Source organism: Podarcis bocagei (assembly GCF_964188305.1).
Source record: "Podarcis bocagei genome assembly, chromosome: 12".
NCBI lineage: Eukaryota > Metazoa > Chordata > Lepidosauria > Squamata > Lacertidae > Podarcis > Podarcis bocagei.
In genome coordinates this window covers 22,017,906-22,038,010 of record NC_138137.1, presented here as the reverse complement: position 1 = coordinate 22,038,010, position 20,105 = coordinate 22,017,906, and the positions used below count along the sequence as shown (strand labels likewise).

At 39.8% G+C, this 20,105-nt stretch overlaps 1 protein-coding gene and 1 long non-coding RNA gene across 19 annotated transcripts in view; one reads left to right on the top strand and one right to left on the bottom strand.

Annotated features, from left to right (window-relative positions):
- The window catches only part of LOC308570248, a 92,709-nt gene extending 76,342 nt beyond the window's left edge, over nt 1–16,367 (top strand). For both annotated transcript variants that reach the window (XR_014001035.1, XR_014001036.1), the window contains one exon: nt 15,960–16,367. This is a non-coding gene — a long non-coding RNA (uncharacterized lncRNA). The remainder of the gene's footprint in view (nt 1–15,959) is intronic.
- Nucleotides 1–20,105, bottom strand: part of SATB1 (SATB homeobox 1) — a 127,477-nt gene that overhangs the window by 39,272 nt on the left and 68,100 nt on the right. For 13 of the 17 annotated variants that reach the window (XM_081164513.1, XM_081164510.1, XM_081164515.1 and 10 more), the window contains 3 exons: nt 14,513–14,623; nt 10,276–10,488; nt 7,037–7,192 (listed from right to left, as the gene is read on the bottom strand). In XM_081164513.1, coding sequence (XP_081020639.1) covers nt 7,037–7,192; nt 10,276–10,488; nt 14,513–14,623 — 480 coding nt within the window. The remainder of the gene's footprint in view (nt 1–7,036; nt 7,193–10,275; nt 10,489–14,512; nt 14,624–20,105) is intronic. The other 4 variants (XM_081164508.1, XM_081164506.1, XM_081164507.1 and 1 more) reach the window with 1 other exon arrangement.

Below are 20,105 nucleotides of genomic sequence, written 5' to 3'. Positions count from 1 at the left end.
GTCTAAACCTTTGTATCCTTCATAATTTTCTGCAACAAAAACCTCTAATTATTTATTATGTTAATATTATGACATTGCTGGGTTTCTGTAGCCAAGTAGGGTCTTCTTATCTGTGGCACCCTGCTCTTGCAAATGGAGGATCATCACTTGGATGTTTTTCTGGGATTCTGTCTTCATGTGCCACTGTGAAGGGGTCTTTTAGATGTTGTAATATTGATTTGTGTTTTTACGTAGCTGTCAGTAGCATGTCCTGGCTGCTATTTATTTATTTAGTTCTTACTGTTTTTTGTGGGGTTTCCCCCCCTGAGTTTTAAATTCTTCGCAGGAGACTCCTGTGGGTACCTGATCCGATTTCTCTGGGCAGTTCTGGAATTCCCCTTTTCTTCATTTATTTCTCTCAATATAGGGAAGCAAAATTTCAAATGCCAGTAGCCACTACCAGCACCTAAAAATTAAACTTCCAGGACTAGGTTGCTGAACAGGACAGAGAGCAGGTCTGCTGTTTGCAGGATGAAGCCTCTGCCTCTTGCTATATTGTTATTTACCACCGTTCATCCAAAGATCAGAGAGCAGTTTACAACATAAAAACACAAAATGCATAACATAAGGATAAAAAACAATGACCCATTTGCAATAACATTCCTTTGCATTCTATTGTTTCCATCTCTATGCTTTGTCTAGTAACCTTAGACATATTTTAAAATAGAAAACAAGGAGTCTAGATAGTGCTACCTTGTTGCTGTTCATTTGTATTTTGTTAAGAAAAAACACTTCATTTTAAAAAATATTTATTTAAGACACAGAACTTGAAATGACAGTGACCTGAAAAGGCCAAATGAAGTATACATACAACTATGTATACTGTATCACCAATTGTATCACTGGGAAAAACGGAAAGGTTTCCAGCTTCTTCACCCAAATGATGCTCAAGGCGGCTAACAATGAGTTGCCAAGAAAAATACAAAATAAACATCAAAAACATAAAAACAAAGACAGATATAACACATCTATACAGTGGTGCCCCGCAAGACGAATGCCTCGCAAGACGGAAAACTCGCTAGACGAAATAGTTTTCCGTTTTGGAGGTGCTTCGCAAAACGAATCTCCTATGGGCTTGCTTCGCAAGATGAAAATGTCTTGCGAGTTCCTGCTGGTTTTTTCCCCTCCCCCCTTTTTTTCTAAGCCGCTAAGCCGCTTATCAGCTGATCCGATCAGCAGATAAGCCGCTAAAAGCCGCTAATAGCGCTAATCCGTCAATGGGCTTGCTTCGCAAGACGAAAAAACCGCTAGACAAAGAGAATCACAGAACGGATTCTTTTCGTCTTGTGAGGCACCACTGTAAAACTGTAAAAACTGTTAACAAATTTACTAGCAGATTTACAATGGCCAGCTTATGACACCAAAGGCCTCTCTTCACTTCCTGACAGAAGGAACTACGTGGACCTTCCTTGACAAGCAAGTTTTAGAACTGGGAACCAGAGAAGGCCCTCTCTTGAGCTCCTACCAAGTATCCTTCAGTTACTCGGTAGTGAAAAAAGGTCCTTTCCTAAAGATCTTAAAACCTGTCCAGAGCCGTATGGGACAATTCAGCCTTTCAGATAACCTGGTCTCAAGCCATGTAGGGTGTTGTACCAGCTCTTAGCATTGTGCCCAGAAATGGATTAGCAGCAAGTGAAGATGTTGTAACATAGAAACCATATCCTCCCTATATATATCTCCTCCCTGGAGGCAAGAGTGACTTAAGCAGTCATATACTGAGTGTTCCTAAGTCTTGACAAGCTTTCCCTTAGGGAACCCCAAAGAAGGTGCTCCTGTGCTTGAGAGCAAGATGCCCCACACAAATTTTGCAAGTTTGCACTTTTACTATTTATATATTATTTCATCTTTGCTTTTAAAATCATGTGTAAAGAGTCATGCAAAATTCACACATTTTGCAACACTATTAAACATATAGTTGGTCAGTAAAGAAGCTTCAACTGTTCTAAAACCATCAATTGAAAAGACAAAAGTCAGTTAACATTAGTTTTGGTCCATAACTAAAATACTGAAACAAGTCACTTATGTATCGGAAACATAATAGCCTAGATACAACACATGCCTGTCTGGGCAAATTAGAGTATCTGCAGTTTGAAGCTAACACTTAGCAGTTCTGCTCAGTTAACTGCTTTACAAGCAGCCCCACCACAATGCCTGTTGAACTAGTGGCCAGGTCCCTAAGCATGTGAGGAACATTATAAGAGCAAAACAACCAATAATGTCGTGAACAACCCCCCGCTGCCAACAAATGCAAACCAGAGGCAACAGAAAAGCAGGAGTAAGGCTGTAAATTCCAGACAGCTGTGGTCCAAAAAGAGATGAAATCACACAAGGAGAGTAGAAGAGCTAGGAGAAGACATGGCCTGAGTTTTAGAAGTGTGCACGAGAGAGTGAAAAAGAAAGCAAGAAAGTGTAGGAAATATGTTTGAAACCACAATTTCCTTTGTAAAATGCAAGTTGAGAAGGAGTGTATAATTACACAATACGTTTGTGCACAGCTTTCCTACCGTAAATTAAAATGCTCATAGAGCAGCCAAGTATTGCACATGTACTTTTCTACCAAGCTATGGGAGCCTATTAATTTCAGCTCGTGTAAGTGACTGAACAACTGGAATGATAAAGATAGAAGGGCCGGAAGTTAGGCAATATACTGTAACATGCAGCAAAGGAGTGGGCCAGCATTATCTCTAGCTACATCAGATTACTGAAAGTACATGTAGTACTATATACATTAGAAAAACAAATGTTTCCAGCAAGGGCCAAGAACTGAATCAAATCACACTGAAGTGAGCACTCTGTTCTACATAGGAATGTTCCATGCAAAGTGAAGTTTTATAACAGCTTAATACAATCCAGTGAATTACTGTTGAGCAGGGCAGAATGCAAGTACGCTTAAAATGCTTACATGTATTGTGACTTATTTACATTTTGGTAGCAGAAATAGTTCTCTAAAGGATAATGTATTTAGGGGATGGCTTCATTGTATCAACCGGACAAGCATATTTAGGAAAAATATACTGGTCACAATCAAGTTTGTTAAACTTGACCCTTTAGTTCAAATTGGGGAAATCCAAGCACGTACATAACCAATAAATCAGTAAGCAAAACGGGCTTAACCTGGATTGGGCCCATTTGGTTTTTTGCAATTTCACTGCTATAGCTGCAGAAATCTTTTATTTATTTATTTGTTGAATTTATATCCTGCCCCTTTCCTCCTGATATTTTAATAATATCAGAATATACTATTTTTTAGAAACCCAATCTGTCTTAGATACTCAGGATAATTTTTTTTAATTAACAATGCTTATTCTGAATATAGCATTTGGTGCTAAGCTAATGTAAGGAGGAATGTTACTGCAATGCAACAAATGGATCAAAGCTATGATAGCCAATCTAATTTTTTCCCCATGATTATCCAATATGATGTGCCAGATGAATAGTTCTTTATGGAAACATAAAAATACTATCAAACATTCATACCAGAAAATAAATACCAGTGCAATTTAAGCAATGTCATCGTGATATTAACTAAGTAATAAGGGGATCCGTTTGTGTAAAATGGCAGGGCCATATATTGTGCTATTCAAATGACCAAGAGCAGCTGTTTCTAGGCATGGCGCTACCACACTGTAAAAGCGAAACTCTGCATTGGGCTTCCCTAAACCACAAGCGCTGCCAAGATTTCTTCTTACATACTTAGGTCCCCTTTAACATCACAAGGAGGGGGGAACACCCTAGCAAAAAAAAAGAAGTAGTCTTCATGTCACACTGTACAAGAAGTCTGAGAGCACTCAAATGACAACTGTCACATTTTACATGTGAAAATAAATAATGCAGATGTGACAGTGAAAGAAAAGACTTCGTTCTATATATTTGTATAGTACAAATATAATTAGTTATGCCTTATCCTTGTTCTCGACAGGATATCACAGACTTGGATGGACCTAGTCTGACTCCTTGCTGATGTAGGAAATCCAGTACTACATCACACAATAAGTGGCCATTGACCTGCGCTTAAAAACCTGTAATGAAGGTGGCCTGTTCCACTTTCAAACAGCATGCACTGTTAATAAGTTATTAATTTCTAAATTGTGCGCCCTCTTTCCATGTCAGCTTCTTACTACCCAGAAGGCTGTACTGCAGTAGCAGCAGCCATTTGTTTAAATGGTGGTTGCATTAAGGTGATTGGCACGTTTGTTTTCCACAATGCAATTTTCAGCATCCCAAAATTCAGTTATCCATTCAGTAGGGAATGAGTGGTATGCAACCTTTTTGGAAGGCCATGACAAGGGTCAAAAGACAATGGGTGCTGTTCTGAGATGCACTTGTCTAAGATTTTTGCATACTCCTGGACTTTCTTAATTGCCTTTCTTCAGCAGCAGCCCAAAGTGTGGCTTCCACTAGAGAACTGACCAATTGCCTTTTACTGTTGGGGAACTCACATGCCTATTCAAAAGTAAGACCAGTAAGACCTATTACAGGATTGCAGTCTATAGGATTGCAGTCTCAAAAGCCCTATTGCACAGCTGAACCATGCTGAGCAAATAACACTGTTAAAAGAAAGCAAGATGTGAACAAGAACTGGTGATATTAGGAATCCTAGACCACAATGTCTGGAAATTAAAAGCCAGTAATTCCACACTTTTCAGTTTAAAACTAAAACCAGTAGAATAATTAAAATGGACTGTTAGTAATGGTGCCTCTTGCACAAAGTGCTCTGTAATATTCAGCAAACTATTTTTTAAAAAGTGCATAAATATATGTACTAATATTCTTAGGTCAATAATAACTGAAAGGATGTACACTGCAGAATGTGCTTTCAAATAAGATTAGAGATGCTCTCAATAATGTATCACCTAATACTGCTATTGTTAGATCAATTATTTTCAACTATATGTAAACTTCCTGTTTCCTAAAATTACCGATATTCCCTCTGGTCTATACTCAAAACAAAAGGCATACTAGATTTAAAATTAAATTATAAGATTCGTCCTATGTGGACTTTACAATGCAGTTAGAATTCAGGGGTGGGGATAAAATCTTGGTATCAACTACACTAGCAACCAAGTGAGTTTATGGCTACAATATCCAAGGAAAACTGGAAAAGACTAAGGATGGGTAACACGGTCGGGTGCTGACAACGGAGGTTTCATCTTAATGCATAACCTATGCATGAAAATAAAAGACATCTAAAGAAGCACACAGGTTTGAAGTCGCGGTTAACATTCTATCATAATTAGAAACATTTCAAGAGCCCTGTAATTTCCAATCAAAATTACAGTAATTTCCAATACACAAGCCATGATTCATGACAGAATTTTTACATTCCATGAGAGATTATAGTGGCCTGGTGTATGACACAGTGAGTATAGAGCTAACATAAACAATTCCATTTAATGTTTAAACAGCACTTGGTGTTTAGAATCCCACAATAAAAGAAACATATTATTGCAGAAATTATCACTTTGACAGTGATTGAAGGGTAGGCAGGCATGTGGCCTGTAAAGCTATAATTTTTTACAGTCCACAGCTTGAGTTTAATCATTTTGATATAACATTTCCAAAATATCCTTTTAAGTATTCCTTACAGCATATAACTTTAAAAAGAAACATCTTTTCTATATAATGAAAGATGGAGCGACTCCCAACTGCAAATATTTCCAAAGTTGAAGCTTAAATAACAAAACAAACTGCAACAACAGAGTCCAAAATACACCCCCAATACAGAGAACTTATATTATATTACTCAACCTATAAGTGACAAACACACACCCTTTGGGTAGTTTTAAGAAGCTGATATCATGGCTAAGGATAATCTACCACTCAAATCAACTTTGTATTTAACTGCCCTGCTTCCACATATTTTCATGCATATAATATAATGTTGGCCATGTGTTTCAAGAACTCTAACACTGCTAACAATAATGTACCACTATCTTCAGTGAACATAAACTGAGCATGATAGCTATGTGGAGAGAAAAAATCAAACATGCCATTTCTGTCTCCAGCAGTAAGTTACCTTCACTCTGCACGCTGACTTTCTATTCAATGTCATTAAAAAAAGAGAGTGTTCATATTAAACCATTGGATATTCTATAGGTAACACTTGTATTATAATGTCACCCAACTACTGGCACTTAAAATTGAAAAGCTTGTACAACAGCATTTAAAATGGTTTCTGGGGCAGTAGCAGCAGATGTTGAGAAAGGCTCCGGTTTGGGACAGAACAGACTCTAAATGATCTGTGTCATCAGAATAAGGCAAGAAGGCGAAAAGTGATACACTGAACCGAATGAGAGCCAATAAAAAATAAATTAAAAATAAGGCAGCATAGGAAAAGGTACACACAGAATTAGAGAGGGGCAAGAAGTATAAGTATTTCTATGCAAATGATAGAAGCCTCAAGCTTAGACCGCCTGGTGGTAATATTGATACTGTTTTGGGTAGACACTGTATACATAAAGAGATACAAAGATAAGAGGAGATGGTGATTCAAACCAGTAGTTGTACCGGGAGATAATATGTTAAGGATTTAAAAAGAGAAGGGCTAACACAGGTTTTCAGATGTCAACAGTGGTGTAATAATAATGATTATGAATATAATGGTAGAGAAAACTATGGGGAAAAGAGAGGGGGGAAGTTAAGAGTTAAAATTAATAAGTTAAATGAAAATAGACTATTTAGACTATTTATGATGATCAATGTAGCAGTATATAATTTGGACCTTCAGTGTGGTTTGAGCTGTGTGTCCCTGGCCATTAGGATGGTAGCTTTCCCTCATATTACTAGAAAAACATCAAATTTTACAACAGGTAAGGCAACATTCAAAGAAAGCTAAGCATGCTTAAGATATTGCAAATTTTAACTGTTACATTGTTATTACCCAACATGTCCATATAGCATTCTGTTTCCCCCTCTAAATGCAGGCCAAATTAACTCCATATTGGAACAAATGTTGGAAAAGCAAATGTAGCCCACTGATGCCTGATAAGGCCCTTACCTGGCTTTTAGTTGCTGCAACCTTTGCAAATAATGCTTGAGACACTTTAGCTCTCTTCATTTCCTGCTGAATCTCATCATAAATGGAAGCATTAATGTTCATAGTATTGTTTTCTGGTTTTCCATTCCTTTCTGTTGCAATAGCTGTAGTTTTTACCTGGAAAATAAGATATGAACGTCAAATTTCAAAGGATGCCCAACTGAATGGCACTACAACTGTAACAACACACTACTCGTGTAGTGTGGGTTGCCAGCGCCTGAAACCGTTAGCACTCCCCCAAGACCCTTCCACCAGCCCAGTTTTGAATAAAGTCAATGAAATAATTATTTCAGCTAGCAAGCTTGAACCTAGTAAAAGTTCCTGAGCACATGCAAAGTGCCTTTCCTTTTCATTGAGAAAGTGGGTGACCTAGGGCCAGTCACAGTTTCTCAGCCTAATCTGCCTCACAGGGTTGTTGTGAGGAGAAAATGGAGGGGGAGAACTATGTATACCACCTTGATATGTAAACAACAATAACAGGTTTTATCGATTTATAGAATCATAGAATTGGGAGGTACCCCCATCTAGTCCAAACTCCTGCAATGGCCGGGTGGTTCATGTTCTTGATCATTGTGGGGCAGGGGCTGCTTTCACAACGCAAGGCAACATTTCATGGAGCTGACCAAATAATCCATGTCTCTGGTTTCAGCAATTGATGGAGAGGCTGCAGAAATCTGCTAAGATGCACCATCAACCGAAGCCCTCCCAGACAAGCAAGGTGAAAGTTTCCGCTCTTTGCTGCTAGGCAAACCTAGCAACTCCAGGCACCCAGACAAAACACGAGCAAATGTGTACGCTCTTTTACCTCTAGGGCAGTGATGGGCAAACTTGGCCCTCCAGCTGTTTTGGGACTACAGTTCCCATCATCCCTGACCACTGGTCCTGTTAGCTAGGGATGGTGGGAGTTGTAGACCAAAAACAGCTGGAGGGCCAAGTTTGGTTGTCACTGCTCTAGGGTCATTTCTCATCGCTCAGTTCTTCGCAGGAAGGTTACCCAGCAAGCCAGACACAGCCTTTTATCGAAACTACATTTTCTAACATGCTTCATCCAATAATGTCAAGAGCCTGAGATTCTTTTAACTGGGTATAGATAAATATAATAGTAGACAAATATTAAAAGACTCTTTGAAAACTTGGAGGGGGGTGATGACGAGAGATGAGGACAAATTACTTTAGACTGCTTGGCATACCTTTATGAACCTGGGTTATAGGTTACTAGAGAAGGGTTGTTTCATTTCTCCAAACTCTTGCATAGCAGATCAGCCTCAAAAACATTCCCCTTCCTTTCTAACAGTTTCTCTTGAACCATTAAGAATATCATGGATGATTAGTCTGTTGTGCTCTGCTGAGCACTACGTATTGCTAATTAACCTTTCAGAGGCTATCTACAAAGGCTTTTCCCCCTCCAGAACTTCTATTGAAAGCATCAGTCACAATTTAATGTGTGTAATACTTTATATAGATATATATTTAAAAGAAGTTTTTATAATACTGTGTTTTCTGAAAAATAATAATTTAGTGTTAGAGTAAGGAATGAACTCAAGGAAGAAAGCTAAGGAAGAAAGTGGAAGCAAAAGGACATAAAACCTTCACTATGTTAAATTGGTGCACCACCAAATCCCATAAGAAGAGTTGTTATATATACAGCACCATCAGTGCATTAAGGCACTTCACAAAATTTGAAACAAATGCCTACTAAAATCTTACACCTAAAAAATTTAATACAACTAGGCACCAACTATGCAGTTATTTGTAATGGTGACAAAACTTTGCTAACATTTCTATGAAACTGCCATGAGCCTTTATTCTCATCTAAGAAAATATAATTTCCATTCCTAGCAGCTCTTTAAAAAATATTTAGAAAAGACACATCTCCTAGTAATTCTATCTATCTTGGCTGACAATAAAAACAGGAAATTTTGGAGTCATTCATATTTCTTGAACGAAGCCCAAATTTACCCAAACAGGTAATTTAACAGCTTTTCACAAATATGGGCTTTCTCATATTTTCCCCCATGTGAAAATGAAACAAAAAACCCAACCCTTTTATATACATATTCCCATAAGTACTGTTTTAGTTTAGGAACAAAAATCTTTTTTAATCCTGGTTTAGCTTTTAATATGACATTGTACATTAAAATTCATAAAGTACTTCATTCCAGGCAAAACAAACTACTTTTCAGTTCAGTTCTTCAAATGGCACAAGAGGTATAATAAATGCAGTTGCTCTGATTCAGAATGGCTTTTTATCAGGACAAAGTTTACTACTCCATTATTACAGTGGCGCCTGGAAGCATATTTATATTTAAATGTTAGTGTTTCCATTAACTGTCCTCTCCATGGTTATTTCTCAAGGATGGAAGGTTGTATTTCATATTTTGGCCATTTCACGTGTGTCATTAAAATAAGACTTGGCACAAAGGTAGTCAATTAGAACTATTTTCTATATAGTGAACAGCCAAGCATTTAGATTTCAAAGGTGTTTAAACGATCTTAATTAAGTGATAAGCTCACAGAAAGAAATCCTCTGAAATTAGAAATTGTGAGCAGTGTATCTGAAGACAAACGCCATCTCAGCAGCAAGAAGCCATGAGGGTCCATGCAGCCTCTAATTCAGAAACTTTAGTTCAATTTATCTTTGACTGGGTTTTGAGAACTATTGAAGAATCTGCTTAAATAATGTCAATGAAATTATTATTTTTTTAAAAAAAATATAGCTATGCCTGTTGCTAAAAGAGACATCCATAATTCGGAATTCATGGCTGAAGATCTATAATTGCTTTCCATTCAAAGATGTACCTCCCCTTCACACATTACTGTGTTCTTTGAAAGGCTCCAGATACAGGCACTCATTGTGCCTATAACTGATCATATGGAATTAACTGAGCCTGCAACACCATTTAGGATTTTAAGCATTATTTCAGAGCTAGTGCAAACCTTTAGGCGCTTCAGAGAACTATCATAATTTTGTACCTGGTTGACTTTCACACTACAAGGCTAAATCTCCGCAATCCATCTGAGGACTTACTAAGACTGCCGACTTCCTTTTTTAAAAAACACACAAAACTCAATCAGAACTTCCAGATGCATTACTGTATCTGAAAAAACAGCAGCTATACAGCTTGCCTTTTCTTTTGCACACACCATCAAAGCACATCATTTAGCATCAAGCAGATCAGAAAGACTTTAAAATAGTTTACTTGTGTTGGTCGGCTGGGCGGTGTGCTTATAAGAGGTGTGGGGCCCATTGCAGAAGCTGCATTCAAACTTCTTTCCCTTTCATCCTGGTATATTCGATCTCTTTCTGCTTCCGGCAGCTGCAAGAAATTCTGCATAGCCCGAAGGTTTACCAGTAAAGATTGTGACGCGGTCTTGGGGTCTTCTTCCTTTCGCAGGATTTCTGAGAGCAAGCCCTGTAGAGGAAAAAGACACACACACAGACACACACAAACACAAAGCCATATTACTCTATGCAGCCTTATATAACAAACAGCCACTGCTAATCATGATTTGCTTTGCTTCCTTAACTTTAGAAAACGCACAACAAAAAAGCATTCATCCTGCATAGGAATATATTACTGACAATTTAGGTAATACAGAAGAGAGCCTCAATTGTATTCCTAATTTTATTAAGCATCTGCTTTACGCACAATACAGACTGAATCTGCTTAATTGGTCTCCTCTTTTTTACTGACTTAACTTGCCATGAAATCTTTCTAAGACAGACAATAAGAATAAGAATAAATAAAATACAAGTATTTCTGCAGCATTATTGCATCACTGCTATTCAAAGTCTGCAGTAAGGCATACATTAAAACGATATAGGCATATCTAGAAATTTGAGGGCAGTTCACAATTCACACAGAACTTGTTTACAAAAGAGAGCGAGCAAAATCCACCTGTAGATTGTCATGCTGAAAACAGTACTTTGCTTCTCCCCCCCCCCACCCACAATTTGAAAAATATCATGACTAATTTTTGGATTGGATTATCACAGGTAATCATTGGAAACATGGCTCAGTTGGTTATGGCAAATGTCTCAGTATTTTTTCCTTCTCTCCTTCCCAAATAATTGGAAGAATCACACACACACACACACACACACACACACACACACACACACAGGAAAATAGTAGGAAACTATCCAACAAAATTTAGAATTTGCAGCCAACTCACAATTGGGATTATTTACTCATTTATTTATGCATTTGTCATCAAGATTCAAAGGTAGACATCTAAGGGCTCTCACCCAGGTACTAATGACCCTCACACAATCAGCTACCACAAATAGACTGTTACGTATCTAAAATGATCTTATCTTCCTTTAGGAAATACACAGGAAGGTTTTGTTTCCACTCCAAAACAAAGAAACAGACAAACCAACCAACCAAGCTACCAACCAACCAACCAACCAACCAACCAACCAACCAACATGCTATTTTTTATTAAGAATGACTTAGGTTTCTTGCCATATTTTAGGTAGCTGATCTTTTAACTTGACCAAGCAGTTGCATAGAATCACAGAATTGCAAAGTTGGAAGGCACCCCGAGGGTCACCTCGTCCAACCCCCTGCAATGCAGGGATCCTGTCCACAGCCATTCCTGGGTGGACTCAAGCCACTAACCTTCTGGTTAACAGCCAGATGCACTGACCCACTGCATCACGAGGCTTCCACACATGACTTAGCAGTGGGATTTACTTCAAGTATGGGGAACTTCGGCCCCCCAGACTTTACTGAACTACCTCTCTCTCCATCCTTGACCACTTGCCATGCCTGCAAGGCCCAATGGAAATGTAGCTCAACAACATCTGGAGGACTGAAAGTTCTTCATTCTTGATTTACTTGATTAGCTTGCCTGGTGCTCCAGGAATGATCCACCTGCCTGGGGTTAGACTGGCCAGTGAATCTGCATTATTAACTAAATCTGCAGTAAATGGCTTTGATAGGATGATCTACAGGTTTTTTGTTTGTTTGTTTCTTCTTCAGGCAACCTTATTATACCCACATCAAGATTATTATTACCACCACCATCATTAAATTTGCATACCACCATTTATGTGAAGATCACCGGGTGGTTCACAATAAAAACACACAAAACAAGAACACAAAGTTTCAAATAAAAACAAAAACAAACTCATAACCCCCTCTAGAATTCTAGAGGAAGCCCTTTTTATGAAAGGATGCAGCTGATGGTAGAGTTAACACTTCATAAAGTCATAGAGATGTGAAGGCAACCTGAGTTCATCAAAACCCAGACCAGGCAGCAAAGAGAACTTAAGAGACACTTGGAGGAGCCAACCACAGCTCCACAAAACACTATATACATTTTGAAAAGGGCAAATTCAATTTTATCTTTGCAAAGGAATTAAAAAAGCAAGCCCATGAAAAGTAGTCCAGCTACTTGTGTTGCAAAGAGGCTCAGCCTTTAAAACAGCTTACCAAGAAACAAAGAGATCACAACATTAGAAGAATTTGTCCAGCCAAGCGCTGTGCAGCAAGAGTTCATAAACAGAGCACTGTGCTATAATATGTCATACCCAGCAGTACAAATGGTGACAACAGAAATGGATGACAATTTTTTTCTTAGGCGGTATATATTGTAAAGGCATTGACCTTCCAGGAAGAATAAATGTAATTATTTGTGGGTCAAATGTTAATTCCAAAACAGATTCAGGATATGATGTGACAGTAATTTCAGAGGAGAACTACATGGTATTCCAAGGCAGAGACTTTTACACACCACACAGAGGGTGTTCTACTACAGAAATAATATACAAAGGGGAGCAGTTCACTGCATGTGTGTTACAAGGTGGTAACCTCCTCAGCCTTAGAGGTCCTGCCCAAGAGAAAAAGAAGGAATGTTAGGAGACACTAGTCTAAAAAGAAGATGGCGACTAGTGTCAACTAGTGACCAACTAGATGCCAATGGGAAGCTCACAAGCAGAAGAGTACAACAAAATTCTCCCCATTTGTGATTCCCAGCAAATGGTATTCAGAGACTAACACAAGAGATAGAAGTCCGCCTGGCTTCTGTGCATAAAGGTGCTGCTGCTGTTCCCTTAAGTAAGGGGAATAATCTCTTAAGAAATTGACTCTGCACCGTTTTTAGCCCTTTGATAGTGTTCTTGTCCTCTCCCCAAATTCTGACTCTGTACAGCATTTGGGGGATCACTCTGAAGCTCAGCTCTGTTAGATTTAATAAGCCATGATGAGCGAGGGTTAAGTAAAAATATGGGTGGCTGGACCCAACCAAGCAACCTATCCAAATAAGGTAAAGGTAAAGGGACCCCTGACCATTAGGTCCAGTCTTGGACGACTCTGGGGTTGCGGTGCTCATCTCGCTTTATTGGCCGAGGGAGCCGGCGTACAGCTTCCGGGTCATGTGACCAGCATGACTAAGCTGCTTCTGGCGAACCAGAGCAGCACACGGAAACGCCGTTTACCTTCCCGCCGGAGCGGTACCTATTTATGTACTTGCACTTTGACGTGCTTTCGAACTGCTAGGTTGGCAGGAGCAGGGACCAAGCAACGGGAGCTCACCCCGTTGCAGGAATTCGAACTGCCGACCTTCTGATCGGCAAGTCCTAGGCTCTGTGGTTTAACCCACAGCGCCACCTGCGTCCCTTTTTCTTATCCAAATAATAACTGAAATTTATTCATGAAAGCTAGGGTATAAACACTGCATCCTGATGGTTGTGAGCAACTTTATAATAAATTATTATTATAATAATTATTATTTATACCCCACCCATCTAGATGGTTTCCCCAGCCACTCTTCAGAGTAAATTGCAAATAAATAACAGCACTCTACCAAGGGTTGCAGCAAATTCTTCCTGGGCTAGACTTCAAAAGATCTCACAATATTCAGAAAAGCTCTCCTGGATGATACTGAGAGGATTCAACAGCAGAGGAGAAAAACTGTTTCTGCACTTCCATCACTACTAGAGTAGCTTGATAGTGGGGCTCTATATTGTGGTCAGCTGGATACACCATGAATTTTTTTGTACCTGCATTCCAACCATTATCATTTTTCAAAATTATTTTGTGGGCATTACTAGGAGGGGTGCATGGTTCAGAATTGATGTCAGTTGCATTCTGCTCCATTATTTTATGTATTGCTTATAACCCACTTTACTGAGGAAGCCCCAAGTTGCAAACAGAAAACTCAGCACAAAATATTAGGATAATCTATAACAAAACATAGCATATATTAACATATAAAAGAAGTAAAAGCTATAGTCATGTCAAAATAATGCAGTAAATGTGTTAAATCCATATAGAACTTATACAATGATTTTATGTTTTGGTCTAGTAGGGATATAATAGTCCACTATTGGCAAAAGCGAAATAAATACACACTGGGAAAATGGGTAATAAGTACTATCTTGGAGAAACCAATTATTAAAACACATTGAAAGGAGTAAGTGCAGCAAACCTTAGTTGTACTGATTGTAGCTGGATTCCTACTGCAAACAAATTTCAGCATATAGTTTGTAACTTCTTTCCTGCATTGCTTTTTTTCCACAACATGCCAATTGCTTTTCCACTAAAAAATGGAAGGTAGAAATCACTAGCGTGCAGGCACACACACACACACGTCTCTACATACACTATGTTCTTCTAAGATCTTCACAGACCATAAACACTTGATGACCTTCGTACATGAAAATATTTGGACCAAGTATCACTACAAAGCCATCCAGTGTTTGCCATGGCAGACATCTTGTCACAAAGTCCACAATGCAAGCGTACACTTTCAAGTTAAGAGGGGGGATGTCAAACTTACATTCATACTGTGTATGCTTTCCTTTGTCAGATCAAGATTGCGATTCACAGAGATTTGGAATGTCAAGAAGTCTTCTAGTATATCACACTGAGACGGTCTAAATACCTAAACCTTAGCAATGTTTCAGAGATGACTAGAAAGTATTTTGCTGACTACTGGCAAGTAAGCAAATTGGAAAGGCTGATAACAGATGGGAGTTGTATTGATTGTACCAAAATCTATGAAGAAAGAAATCCTAGAACTTGTCCAGTAGCACCTTAAAGGTAAAGGGACCGCTGACCGTTAGGTACAGTCGCTGACGACTCTGGGGTTGCGGCACTCATCTCGCTTTACTGGCCGCGGGAGCTGGCGTATAGCTTCCGGGTCATGTGGCCAGCATGACTAAGCCACTTCTGGAGAACCAGAGCAGTGCACAGAAACACTGTTTATCTTCCTGCCGGAGTGGTACCTATTTATCTACTTGCACTTTGATGTGCTTTCGAATTGCTAGGTTGGCAGGAGAGTAGCACTGTGTATCTAAAGAAGTGTGCATGCACACGAAAACTTATACCCAGAACAAACTTAGTTGGTCTCTAAGGTGCTACTGGACAATTACTGGACCAACACGGCTACCTACCTGAATCTAGAATCCTAGACCTTGTTCACAAAGGGGATAAAAGTATAATCACAAGTTGTGAACAGGCCATGAGGATAGCACAATACTAGAAATGACATAAAAAAACGAAAATATTATCTTGTGGCTGTTTTAGAAGAAACAGATTGTGACAACAGAATCTTTCATCACTACACCTCACTGGGAGATGGACATTATTTGGCAGACACGAACTACTATTAAAGGTATATTGAGATACTCCCTTGCCTGGCATTATCTGCCACAGTGCTGTTGCACGACTGAATAATCTCTTTGATAACTTTGGAATTCCAGATAAATTCATGACCGAAAATATAATCCAGTTTGCAGCAACTGAAATCAGTCATTCTGGACATCTTATAACTTTTGCTATGTTACCAACAGTTAAATGACAATAGCAGTACAGACTGCAATGAAAATCTTGAGGGGGGAAATGACATATCTACTTGCTCTTTTAAACTTCAGGTCAACGCTATTGATTCTGCTGGATAAAGTCCAGCAAATTGCTCACGGAAAGACAAATCAGAATACTATTCCAACCCTAGAGAAGAACCTCTGTCCAAAAAGGCCTGAGTTGGAAAAAGTTGCTGCTTCAAATTAGCAAGCCAAGAGAACTGCCACATTTAAAGAGAGGAGGCAAAGTTTATATCAAGTTTGTTGGAGAAAAACTTGATAGCATCAGCTACTGTGGAAGAAATTAAATACCCAGATAATATTCTGTTAAGATGGTACATGGAATACTCAAAAGAAACCAACATCTTCCTATCCCCAAGAAGTTACAATCCCCAAATACACAAAGTAGTACTTGAAATCCCAAGTTCATCTACTGAGAATCAGCCAGAGCCATTTTGTAAGACTGAAAGTTATATTACTACTCAGGATATAGACTTCCGGGTTGACGCGATCTGGAAATGACGGATTCCCTCCGAGCTGCGGAGGGAATCGGCTCTACTGAGGACGGGTCTTTGCCGCGCCGGCGACGCGGGGACCCTTAAAAACCGCAGGCGCGGAAGCCTGCGGACTGAAGACTCGGCGGGTGCCTTAAGCGCCCCCCCTGATCCACGAAGAGCCTTTTTAAAGGCTGCAGAGAGGATACGGGGGTGGCGTGGCACTGAGAGTCGACCGCTACCTCGGTGGAGCGAAGCCGCGAGCCATGACCAGAGAGCGCTGACTTCCTTCCTTGAAAATCTGGACTGAAAGAATTACCCGTGAGTAAGACGGATTGGGACTTTAAAAATTTTACCCTGAATTGGAGACGACCGGGGGGTGTGCTAAAAGGAAGTCCGCACCCCCCCCTTGCAGACGATCTAAGCAACGACATAAGAGCTAAGCTGGAGAGCCTACCCTTGGTGGGGTGAGTTAAAAAGGACACTAACTTTCAAGATTTAGCTAAAGGAAATTTTGTGCTGGAGAGTGGAGTTTTGGAGACCCTCTCTTTGTTTTAAACAACCCCCCCTCCCGGGCTCGGGAACGTCCTGCCTTTGTGCCTGTGTAAGAGCTGCGGAGTTTGACAGCTGTCAAAGCTGCCAAACGGGCAGTTTAAAGTGGAAAAATCACTATCTAAGATCCCTCTGGATTAAGACGAGTTATAATTGAGCCAAAATTGTTGGAAACAAAGTAATAATAATAAGTTAAAGGACTGTTGGAGAAAAGACTAATAAGTAACCAGATTCCCCCTAGGGGGAATTCTGTGAAACTACAATGGATACAATGGCTGTGGATGTGCCCTCGGCCCTAAAGGTGTTCAAGGCAAAAGTGGTTCCCGTGCTAGCTTATGCTGCCCCGCTCTGGGCCGTGATGACAGATCTTGCTCCTCTTGAGACTCTGCAAAACCAATTCCTACGTCGGCTCCTAATGCTCCCCCTGTGCGTAAGCAACGCAGCCATACGACTAGAATTGAAGATCGCATCCTTAGAAACTTGCCTGTGGAAGCAAGTCTTCAATTATTGGTTATCATTGTGGCATAGATTACCAGACCATTATCTTGTCCAATGCTTATGGCGAGATGAATTCTCCAGCCTTTGGACTAGTAGAATTCACGCCAAACTCTTGAGCTATGGAATCTCTCCCTTAGATTCCCTAAAACTAGATCAAATCACTGCTCAAAGACTGATCCGCCAAAGACTGGATGACATCGACTTACAGCGAAATTATTCGCTGGGGGGAGGTGTTTGTTTGCCCCAGAACATTGGTATCACTTTAACTTACTGCGTTCCATCATACCTCTCCTCCCTTTCGACTGTTGCTCACAGGCTGTGGATGGAAAGTTACTAGTGGAAATCGAAAGGATGTTTCAATTGGTGGGAATCTTACAGGAGCAGAGCTTAGCCATGAATAAACAACTTATGACTATGACCTTGGGAACAGGCAACTCTGCTGTTTGTATTGAGGACCTGAATGAGAAAGAATCCACAGCTGAATGGGAAACAATGTCTACAGAGGTGGAAGAGACTAAACAAGAAAAAGAGAAAGTAACCTTGGGAAGCAATAACCAAAAGCTGACATCTGTGGAACACAAGCAAGGAGACTCTGGGAACATATCTACCACAAGTCTGCAAAAGACGCAGAAGAAGAAGGAGGAGGTTCTGGGACAATATGGAATACAGGAACTTAAAATAAAGAAATATGATTGGGGCCTCCGTTTGGACTTTGATTTTGAAGATACAGGCTTTGTGGAAATTTTCCAGCAGTTGCTTTCAAATCTCCTTGTGGGAAGAGAATATACTTTGATGGTGAAAGAACTTTTTCCAGACTCGACGACTGACATAAAGGACTACCAACAAGACCGGCGGAGAGGGACTGAAAGAGACTTGAAAGCCTCGGACGTGAGGAACCCAGGCTGAGAATCTTGACTTTGGATTTTTATTGGGAAGGGACAAAAACCGGGGTTGGGAGGGAGGGAAGAGGAGATTCTTAAAAACTCTTAAGACTTTTAGGTTTGGTTAATATGACTTTTGATTAAGATAAAATGAAAAATCGATGGAAGAGAACTTAAGTCCAACTTAGGAAAATCAATTTTTTTTATTAAAAAAGAGGTAATAAAATGAATAAGATGGTTAAGAGGAGAAATACCAACTTGCTGATATAATCTTGGGAATTGGGATGCACGAGGGGGGGTGGGGGGAAGTCAGGGAACAAGGTTATGAAACGAGGATCTGCTGAATTTATACATGTTTTTGTCTTGTGTTATTTTTGTGTCTGTATTGTTTTTATAAAAGCGGAAAACCCAATAAATTTTTTTTTAAAAAAAAGAAAGTTATATTACTACTCAGATTGTCATATGTTCTATACCTAAACTACCCAATACAGTTGTACCTTGGCTCCTGAACGCCTTGCGAGTCGAACGTTTTGGCTCCCAAACGCTGCAAACTCAGAATGAGTGTTCCGGTTTGCAAACATTCTTTGGAACCCAAACGTCCAATCGGAAGCCATGCTTTGGTTTCCGAACATTTTGGAAGTCGAACGAACTTCTGGAACAGATTCTGTTCGACTTCCAAGGTACGACTGTATGTTGATTTATTCAACTACTGTTTCTTTAAGTAAAAGGGATGAGATGTGTGGACAGTGTGAACAGTGGGGAGGTATAGATAATGACCATGTCTATACCTCCAAATGCAATCAGATCACCGGTAGCACTGGATTAGGAGTTCCCCATGTTTGTCTGCCCTTGAGAAAGACAACAGGTTTCTTGTCTAGCTTCCTGACCGCTATGCCCACTATGGCCTAGAGCACGGATGTGAAATCTGTGGCCCTCCAGATATTGCTAGACTACAACTCCCATCATCCCTGACCACTGATCAAGTTGGCTATGCCTAATGGGAGCTTGAATATTTTCAGACACGGACAATGACAGCCACCCTATCTTTCTTTTTCAGCTTTAAGCTAGAAATGGAAAAGCAAACTTTGCTTCCATACTTCTAAATTCTGCCAAGGTGCACTACAAGCTAATTAAGGCGCACTATGTCATTCCATCTTACAGTATTTTATTGTTATAGTGATGTTTTAGCGACTGTTTTTTCCCACGTGCACAAGCTGTTATTTATGTCTTGTTTTTTATCTGTATGGGCCTATGGCCGTAATAAATATCTATTCTATTCTTCTAAATTCTGTAGCCAGTGGGCAGTCCCTCCTTCTCCAGCACCAAATGTCAAATGGGGGGGTGGTTTTCAATAGGATCACTCCCCCACCATCACTATGCACTCAGTCATGATTCTCCCCCTGGCTGCAATTGTGGGAAGAGAGACGACTGATATAAAGCCAATGCTATTTGGTAAAGAGAGGGTTAAATCCCAGGGTGGAGAGACAATCTATAGAGAAGAATATGGCTACAGCTATCTAATATGCCAGTACAGAAGAGTGATAGGTCATGTAGAAATTGTGCAGTTAATTCAGGTGTATATGCGTGGAAACTGATCAAGAAAACATGGGAAAGGGAAGTTTTATTCAAAATATATTGCAGATGCCCTTTTAGAAGTGAGTGGCCTGTGTAGAAGCAACCATGCAGTCCATCAACATCTGGAAGGCCACTGGCCCTCCTTCCCTGGCTTAGAGTCCAAGTCAGCCTTTCTCAACCGTGGGTCCCCAGATGTTGTTGGACTAAAACTCCCACTA